This window comes from Coffea arabica, chromosome 8c (genome assembly GCF_036785885.1).
Source record: "Coffea arabica cultivar ET-39 chromosome 8c, Coffea Arabica ET-39 HiFi, whole genome shotgun sequence".
NCBI lineage: Eukaryota > Viridiplantae > Streptophyta > Magnoliopsida > Gentianales > Rubiaceae > Coffea > Coffea arabica.
This window is the reverse complement of record NC_092325.1, coordinates 1,354,592-1,363,067: the sequence shown is the minus strand read 5'-3', so window position 1 is coordinate 1,363,067 and position 8,476 is coordinate 1,354,592. Positions and strand designations below refer to the sequence as shown.

The following is an 8,476-nucleotide window of genomic DNA, read 5'->3' as shown; positions in this document are numbered from 1 at the left end:
AAACTCTTAACCAACTATACAGAAAAATTTCCCAGTCCATCACTGGAGGGAGAACCAGAATCATTTTCTGGACTCCGTGTTGGATGGAAATGGAAGATCTGGTCACCTTCAGACACGAGACAGGTACTTCGTCCTGACCAGATCGCTGTAATAGTGACCTTTCAAATTCAATCTATAATTCATCGTGTATGTGTGTGTGTGTATATATATATATACACAGAACTTGACAAAGGCATTGCTGCCATGCATTTACATAGGGAATTTCAGGTTTCAACATTCACTTTTATACAGTTTGTGCTGTTCTTTTGTATGCTTGAGCACCGATAGGCTCATACAAGGAAAACAACTCTTATTGAATCCTTCTATGCTGTTACACAAGACTACGAATGACTAATCATGGCATCCTCAGACGTAATATTTTAACAAGGATATAAATCTTTTAATTGGTCAATTTCTCATGAGCTAATCATAAAGAAAATCAAGCTCTGATGTAGGTCAAAAAAATGCCCGCTAAGCTTACCCTTCTACGTAGTTAGGTCACTATTTCTTGTATTTTGCACTTGAATTCAATATGACAAGCTAAAAATCTGAATGATAGAGACAGACTAGGCTCGAATGAGTTACAGGAGAGCGACAGAGAGGACACTCAGGCTTTTCGTTACACCACTCCATAATGCAGTTCCTACAATTAAAGCAACATCAAATTTAATTTAAAAAAAAAAGGTGAGCAAGAAAGTAAGCTATACTCTGCCGGCATAAAAGATAACACAGCAGGTTCCAGAAGACATTACCAGCAAAACACATGACCGCAAGGAGTGGCTGTCGGGTGTTGGCGGCTGCTTAAGCAAAGTGTGCATTTGCTAACTCCAGTCGCACTAGACTAAAACAATTATGATTTTTGAGAATTAATTTGCAATCAAACACAACAAAACATGCCAAGAACTGTGACCCTTAAGGGAAAAAAAAAGGGAAAGGAGATATTTATTAGCAGCACTTCAAAATTTAGGCAAAAAAGAAAAGGAGGTTCACTATTAACATCGGACTTCAGAGTTCAAATTTTGCAGGTGTTTATTTAATCAAGTGGACTCAAATCTTTATCAGAAAATTTAGACTAACACAATTTGTAAAAGAAAAGGCAAAAAAGAAAAAGGAGAAAGAATGATAAGAATGAAACACTTGTAGCTGACAAATTGACAGCCAAGAATTGTGCTTAAAACTGGATTCTCAAAGAAACACAAGTCTTAACTGATAGCAAATATACTATAGAAACCTGCTTGCTTTCCTGTATTTGGGGAAGCTCAAGATTTAAAGAAGTTCAGTAATTAGTTCTACAAATTTGTAGTCACAACTGAATGGTGCAAAAGCAACATTACATATACTTGTACATAACCTGACATGTAGCAACTCAGCCTATATTTAGACATCAATTAAATCATCTTCAACAAACTGAGAAAGGCAAACCATCATTATAGCATCACATGCATTAATACGCAGTAGAACATAACATAAAGGTTAGTGGGCATTTGTCCTCAGAAAATGATGCATATCCTGAACTGAATAAAACACTAAACCTACCTCAGAAGTTGATGCCAGATCAGAGACCCAACTACTCTTTTCAGTATCCCCACTTATGAGATTGCCTTCTTCATTCAAAACAGGTAAACCACGCCCTGCAGACTCGAGCATAAGAAAAAAAAATAGTTAATTGGCAACCCGTAAGTTGTAAAAGGGAAAATAGAAACACATAGGATCTGATGCTACATTAGTGTATAATTGGGAAAATTGAACATTTCAGAAACCTGCAGATGTTTGGTAGGTCCCAGGAGATGCTTGATGAACTGAGCTGGCAATGGAAGATAAATTACTCCGGCGCAATCCTTCGGCAGCAATGATACAAAGCTGAACTAGAAGAAAAACACCTAATATTTGATATCTGCATGAAAAGAGGAACCTGATCATCTTGGACATACTTAGAAAGGACCATACAAATAGATATGTCTACCCGGCTTCTGCAATGATAGTTGCAAAAATTTCAAATAGTAACAAGGCACATGCAAGAACATCAAACTACTATAAACCAGTACGCAGACTGTATTTGTGGATGCACAATGTTTGCGTATGTAGTCTATAATTAAAAAAATCTACAAATAACCTTTTTTTTTTCTAAAAGATTTAGAAATAATTGATAAGCCAGAAGAAAAAAAGTCGGTTGCAGACAACAGAACAGTATAGAAATGTAAATCTACATGGCCCAATAGGCAAAGATGTTTCAGAATGGCTCATCTTGAGCAACAAAATTACCGCGGTCGTTGGCTGGTAGTTTTGCTGATGAAGACATAGCGAATCCCTGCAGCACGTTTTGAAACATGATAATAGAGACCTGTCACAAAGAAAATTTGTAAGACATTAAGAAGTTTCTCAAACTAAACCGCATAATCCATAATGAATGGATAGGCAACACCAATAATGTATTTATTACCTTCAAAATAGAAAAACATGAGGTTAGTGCGGAGAACCAACTGTAAAATCTCACGGGCAAAAGGAAGGACCTGAACTCAAAAGCGTCAGAAGATGTTACAAATGAAACAAAATATATATGGCTTAAACCAAGAAATGTGATGAGCATACGTGGAAAAAATAAGTGAATTGTTGAAAGAAAAGTATCACAGGAAAGTAATGCAAAATGGGTTTTAATGCAAATTGAGACCATATTCTCCGACTGTCTTTGACCAAATTTTGCAAACAATGCAGAAAAAAGTTCAAGGAAGAGGGCATACTGATGGCCACCTCTGAACTGCATAGGACCATAGTCCAACTACTTTTGCTTTCCATCTGGAAAAAGCTGATAATAAGGACACTGCAACTTCATCATTATCAGGAGGTTGTATATGGGTGATCTGGCTTGCATCATCAAGAAGAAGATCATCAGATAGTGAATCAGCAAGTGAGATGCCGCGAGAAGCAATTCTTGAGCTGCAAAACAGCCAGGATAAAATGAAATGTTGGTTCAAAAGGATTCACTTTCGCAGTGAAACAAGATCCTCGTCAAATAGCAGGAAAACCTGACTCTTTCTGCAATGTAAGGAACTGCTGTTTGATAGAATATAAAGAGGGCACGCCTAGCAGGTGTTGGTGAAAGCCCATATGGTCCTGCAACCTGTATGATACACAATATTTGGTTAAGGAAGGCTCATAAAAAAAAAAAAATTCCCGGACCAATAAAAATAACATCATATAAAATGAGAAATGAGGCACATATAAGCTGCAATGGAAGAATTTTCTTAAGAATGTAACTATAATATGGTGTAGCTGTTTTTCAGGTAGGCAAATGCATTATGCAAAAGCAAAATTTGTGCATGATATCCTCTTTGGATCTAGACAGAATGATTTGCCTATTGAATGAAGCCCCCACAGTTCCAAGCATATGCTTTCATGTGCAACACAGTTATCATCATGCTAACCAGCATAATTGTGTTTGCTATGTGTAAACATGGATAAATTTGCCACAAAAGTGAAGCTAAAATGCTCATGATGTTCCAAGACAAGAATCCACAGAGGGAATAAGAGAAACACCTGAATGATGTCACAGTATTCTTCTCCTAACGTTTGTAGTCCAGCGCCTGTTGTTAACACATAATAAAGCATCTGGCCCAAAAGCTTTGTCTGTAAACGAGTAACGGCTCAGATGTCACCCAATAACCACAAAAATTGTCAACACAAAGCTGAAAAAAGAATGCATTTGTAGAATTAAGATGCTCATAAAAAAACATTAAAATAATTAATGCCCCATCAAATACAGTTATTTGAACAGGACCTAAAGAACATAATGCCCTTTTCAGTGAAACTGATCTCTTTTCCACATAGGTCTCTCAGATACCTTATTCTACTTTTTCTCCATTCAGAAACCACTTTCTTCTATCAAAGAAATGCTTAATAAACATAGAGCACCTCACATGCATCTGTCTAAATTCAAAACACAAATTTCCATGAACACAAACGATTTACATTGCACTTTTAAGTCTCTAATTTCAGAAATAAAATGTATGTTATCATCAAGAGTTCGTTCCCTATCTCTTTGTTAACCACTCACGATTGGTACGCCATAGAAATACATGAAGAGCCTCTCAGCAGAGCCATATTACAAAAATTGGTAGAAGGCAACTTACATTCTGACCAAAATCAATAATAATAAAATCAAGATCAGGGAAACATAATCTTAAAGAAATCCATGAAACAAAAGGAAGAATTTCTGGTTTTATTCAAATTAATATCTGTTGATTCATTCAAACAGTTTATCACATATACCAGTATGGTTCCAGGCAAACTTTCAATTTGCCAAAAATAAGAGATCTTCATAAAGACAAAGTTCAAAGTAAAGATATCGGATGTGCTAACCTCATTCTGATAAGCCATCGCAACTCTTGTACCTTTTAAAACAGTAAGAAATTGAGAAGCAAGTTAAAAATGCAATTATGCGAACGACATTATCAACCAAAAAAATAAAAAAAAAAATTAAGTCAAGATAACAAAGAGCTGACATTATCAACAATAATGCAAGCATATGTGCAAACCCACCAAAAAGCTGACGAAAGGCATCACGACAGGCTTCGTAGACAAAGGAAGCATACTGGTCATCCTTCTCAGCAGCTCTCATAATTTCAGGTTGCGCCGCCAATGGAAACCTCCTAACACGAGCAGTGCTATCTGGAGCAGAGCCAGAGGTACCGCTAGGCCCAGCCTCCTCTCTACTACTCCTGACATCTCCAGAATCCCTTAGTGATTCTGCGAGGCGCATCCTGCTAATATACAAACTTGCTCAAAAAGAAAGTACTGAAAGCTTTCTGATAGTGTTCTATAGCCTACAATTGAAACAAAGGCGTCAAGATTCATTCTTCTTGAGAAAAACCATCACATAAAAGGAACCCTTAATAAGTCGCTGATTGGTTAGTTAAATTAGCTCATTTGAAGTACGAAAAAACAAATACAATAATAAAAGAAATTCAAATTGCATATAAATAGATAGAATGAAGTAGAAACAAACACAAACTTAACATGAAGAAAGCCAAATGAAAACTTAAACCCTATTCTTCAATAAAACCATTAAAACACAACGACCCGCCACAAGTTCATTCCTTCCGCTGGGTTAAAGGGGGGGGGGGGGTGGGGGAGCAGCCTATCTTTAGTTAACACACAGCTTTGGGTTTGGATTGACGAGCGGGGAACAAAAAAATCATCAACACACAAATTTAACCAATTATCAAAACCAAAAAAATTGTAGGAATGGCAATAAGCCCTTTTACATTGATGGAGGGGAAAATATAAAGATAACACGGATTACTTTGTCCGACATTTTCACAAATAGATGATGGGCACCCTTACCTGCAAGCAGATTAGCTCCCAGAAGGCTCAGACAACTTGACAAGGGTCAGAAGCTAAGCAAGTGAATTTGCGATGACAACTGAATGGAAGTGAGAACCGAGAACTCGGCTGATTTTAGTAAAGTTCAGGATAGGTAGCACTGGAAGAAATTCCTCAGTTTTCCCAAATTCTAAAAACTGAGAATAAAATTGCACCAGAGAGATCAGAAAAGGATAATCTACATGTATAATTGATCATTTGCCAAATTGTCCCAACCAAAATATTGAAAGTTCCACTAAAATGCATCAATTTTCAAGAGACCCTGAAAAAGCATCATCCACAAAAACGAAGGACCAATTTCGCAATTTTTCACAATCAGCAAAACTTGGGTTTGCAAAAGTAATCGCCGTTGCCGGGGATCGAACCCGGGTCGTCCGCGTGACAGGCGGAAATACTTACCACTATACTACAACGACCCTGTTGGCGAAGAGCCAGAGATTAACTTATTTCATGAAACTTAGGCTAAGAACGAGAGATTAACTTATTTAGCGAAACTTATTAGATTTGCAAAAATAAACGCCGTTGCCGGGGATCGAACCCGGGTCGTCCGCGTGACAGGCGGAAATACTCACCACTATACTACAACGACCTTGTTGCTTAAGAATGAAAGAAAGACCTACTTATTCAGCACAATTGATGAAAAAAACAATCAGATAGCATTTCCATGGTGCGGGAGCGCGGAAGCTTTATCTCCGCAAAGGCAAAGCCTCTTTCTACCTCAACAATCATCTGTGCATAAAAACTACGAATAAACCAACCCCTCAAGACTTGCGTACATCCTCACAAAATGGCTGCATCGGCCACCACGGCGGCGGCAGCAGCAGCTGCAGCAACTCCTCATTTTTGTTCATCAACGTCTTCAAGAACAAGTAATAACGGTAGTCGTGGTTCATGCCATTTTAAGCTTCCTGATGCAAGAAAGTGGCCTCGTAGAGTGGTTGTTGTGAGGAGCTCTGGCAGCGAGGTTTCTGCTGAAGAAACTGCGGCAACCTCAGAAACAGTAGAGTCTGAAGAAACTACGCCTGCTGAAGTTCCGCAGGGCCCTCCATCCTTGATTTCTCCTCTTAACGTTGACAAGGCTCTTCGTGGCATAGGTGCCTAATTAATTCGTTCACTCCCTCTACTATCATGATTGTTTATGTCCGTCTTGATTTTGTAAACGAGAAGAATGTTTGCTCATTGCTAATGAAGAATGTTTGCAGAATCCAAATTTAAGAACTGAGAATTTTCTCTAAATTTTAGCCGGATGAATTATAAGTTTTACAACACCAGAAGTAGCAGCAGCATGGTGCTTGCTTTCAAAAGGCTACATTCGGATTGAGGGATTTAACGCAAGATTTGAAATTCTTTTAAATTAATTCCTCCAGCTTGTTTAGAAATTTGTCCACTATTGAGCTGAAGCTGATGGTTCTTTTCCAGCAGAAATTTGTATTTGACACTGAAATGAGTTCTTTTGCTTCCTCTCAAAACTGGGTTTGCAAAATGAAGAATGGGAGATTACTGTTGACAACTAAAACGCTTTTTTCCTAGAGTGCAGCAATCACCGATGCAGATCACTATGGAAGGCTTGGACTTCGAAGAGGATGTTCTTATGATCAGGTCCAGAAATAACCGAAGCAGCTAAAAAATTTTACTTCTAGAGCTCAGTTCCTCTGCCCTCTAGCTCACTTGTAAATTTCCAGGTTTTTCTCGCATACAAGAAAAAGGTTGATGAACTGTTGAGTCAAGGACTTTCAGAAGAAGAACTCAACACAAATCTTGAGCTTTTGAAAGTTGGTGCCCATATGGAATTCAATCTAACATTTTCACACTTCATGGGAAGATGTTACTTGGGCTGATCAACATTCTGCTGCTTTTGATTTTTTTTTTTTTTCTCAGGAATCGTATTCAATTTTGGCTTCAGTAGAAGAGAGACGTCTATACGATTGGAGCTTGGCAAGAACTGAAAAACCTGACAGATATATGTGGCCTTTCGAGGTTGACATAACTCAAACTCCAACTGGAACACCTCCTCCTCAGGCATGTTATGTTTCTCTCTCTGTTCGCAAATTTCCCAATTCCAAATCAGCTACATGAACCGATGTTTTGAAATAATTGTTTTGGGTTGGTTTCTTTTTCTTTAATTTTTTTTTGAATTTGTGCTAGCAAAGTTTCCCCTTTTTCTTCTGTGTGGTAAGAGGGCAAGTCATCAAGTAAATGTTCCCTTTTTGTTTGTGCTGAAAGCTGCATTTGGCTCCAATTTTGTTTTAACCGGCATATGAACAAGGATGAAAAGATGATCTCAGCTGAGAGTGACATTTAGCCTATGGTTCCCACTAATATTTCTCCACTGAGAGGATGAAAAGTTTTGGTTCAGAAACAAGAACCTTATAGTCATACAATTGCTGGATCCTCCTCCCTCCTCCCTCTACTTACTTACAGGATAGAGCCCTCGTCATTAGCATATGTTAAAAGCTTAGTGTGGAAAGCAACTTTTTTTTTTCAAAAAAAGAAAAAATTATCACGGGTTTCCATAAACATATTTTTTAATTATTTTTTTTATCTTACATATGTCAAATTGTCACAGTAATTTTCCTGAAAAAAATTCAAAAAAAATGTAATTCAAACAAAGCTAATTTTCTTGATTCATTCAACAAGAGATGATGTTTTCTGCACGTGATGATGAACAGGAACCGGAGGACGTAGGACCAACGAAACTGGTGGGATACTTCATATTTGGCTGGTTTATATTGTCCAGTGTTTTGTCAATTGTATTCAATAGATAAGAAATCCGTGGTTACGTATCACTCTCTCTCTCTCAATTCCGTCAAAAGCGGTTACAAATCATTCAATCCTTCACACAATTATTAATTGAGTATGTTTGAACAGTAGATTATTTTGGATAAATTTTTTTAAAAAAATACTGTAGCTTTTTTTTTTTATGTAATATATATAACAAAAAGATGATTAAAAATTATATTGATGATGCAAATAAATAAATTTTGACAAATAAATGGCTATAAAAAAAACCCAATTATTATTTCCAAGTAGATGAAATAGTGTGATGCCTTTACCTTGG

The 8,476-nt window shown here is 37.3% G+C and overlaps 2 protein-coding genes and 2 non-coding genes across 6 annotated transcripts; 1 reads left to right on the top strand and 3 right to left on the bottom strand.

The window, feature by feature from the left end:
* Positions 1-223: 223 nt before the first annotated feature.
* On the bottom strand, positions 224-5,845 carry LOC113705526 (peroxisome biogenesis factor 10-like). Of its 3 annotated transcripts, none has more exons than XM_072063374.1 (12): positions 5,380-5,845; positions 4,576-4,859; positions 4,396-4,427; positions 3,574-3,663; positions 3,063-3,157; positions 2,778-2,973; positions 2,480-2,549; positions 2,302-2,380; positions 1,800-1,933; positions 1,576-1,670; positions 792-880; positions 224-682 (listed from the first exon to the last, which is right to left on the bottom strand). In XM_072063374.1, exons 2-12 carry the CDS (start codon positions 4,793-4,795, stop codon positions 580-582), a joined length of 1,203 nt encoding a protein of 400 aa, XP_071919475.1. In that variant the 5' UTR covers positions 4,796-4,859; positions 5,380-5,845; the 3' UTR covers positions 224-579. The 3 variants fall into 3 exon arrangements, with proteins under 3 accessions (XP_071919475.1, XP_071919476.1, XP_071919474.1); XM_072063375.1 differs by having other exon boundaries at positions 4,576-4,799; XM_072063373.1 differs by having other exon boundaries at positions 4,576-4,796; positions 5,380-5,843.
* On the bottom strand, positions 5,763-5,834 carry TRNAD-GUC (transfer RNA aspartic acid (anticodon GUC)). Its single transcript has one exon. It is a non-coding gene; the product is annotated as a tRNA-Asp (tRNA).
* Positions 5,846-5,935: 90 nt separating the features above from the next.
* TRNAD-GUC (transfer RNA aspartic acid (anticodon GUC)) lies at positions 5,936-6,007 on the bottom strand. Its single transcript has one exon. It is a non-coding gene; the product is annotated as a tRNA-Asp (tRNA).
* Positions 6,008-6,111: 104 nt separating this feature from the next.
* LOC113706379 (NAD(P)H-quinone oxidoreductase subunit U, chloroplastic) lies at positions 6,112-8,244 on the top strand. The gene is made up of 5 exons (XM_027228282.2): positions 6,112-6,512; positions 6,956-7,017; positions 7,101-7,190; positions 7,297-7,437; positions 8,088-8,244. Exons 1-5 carry the CDS (start codon positions 6,206-6,208, stop codon positions 8,181-8,183), a joined length of 696 nt encoding a protein of 231 aa, XP_027084083.1. The 5' UTR covers positions 6,112-6,205; the 3' UTR covers positions 8,184-8,244.
* The last annotated feature ends 232 nt before the right edge of the window (positions 8,245-8,476 follow it).

Bases quoted from the DNA above. Each gene is read 5' to 3' on its own strand.
- LOC113706379 (XM_027228282.2), top strand. From the start codon at position 6,206: ATGGCTGCATCGGCCACCACGGCGGCGGCAGCAGCAGCTGCAGCAACT. The intron at 7,018-7,100 runs GTCCAGAAATAA...GTAAATTTCCAG, and splicing joins GAGGATGTTCTTATGATCAG to GTTTTTCTCGCATACAAGAA. The intron at 7,438-8,087 runs GCATGTTATGTT...GATGATGAACAG, and splicing joins CTGGAACACCTCCTCCTCAG to GAACCGGAGGACGTAGGACC.
- LOC113705526 (XM_072063374.1), bottom strand. From the start codon at position 4,795: ATGCGCCTCGCAGAATCACTAAGGGATTCTGGAGATGTCAGGAGTAGT. The intron at 2,381-2,479 runs GTAATAAATACA...TCTTTGTGACAG, and splicing joins CATGTTTTTCTATTTTGAAG to GTCTCTATTATCATGTTTCA. The intron at 1,671-1,799 runs GTTTCTGAAATG...TCGAGTCTGCAG, and splicing joins GACCTACCAAACATCTGCAG to GGCGTGGTTTACCTGTTTTG.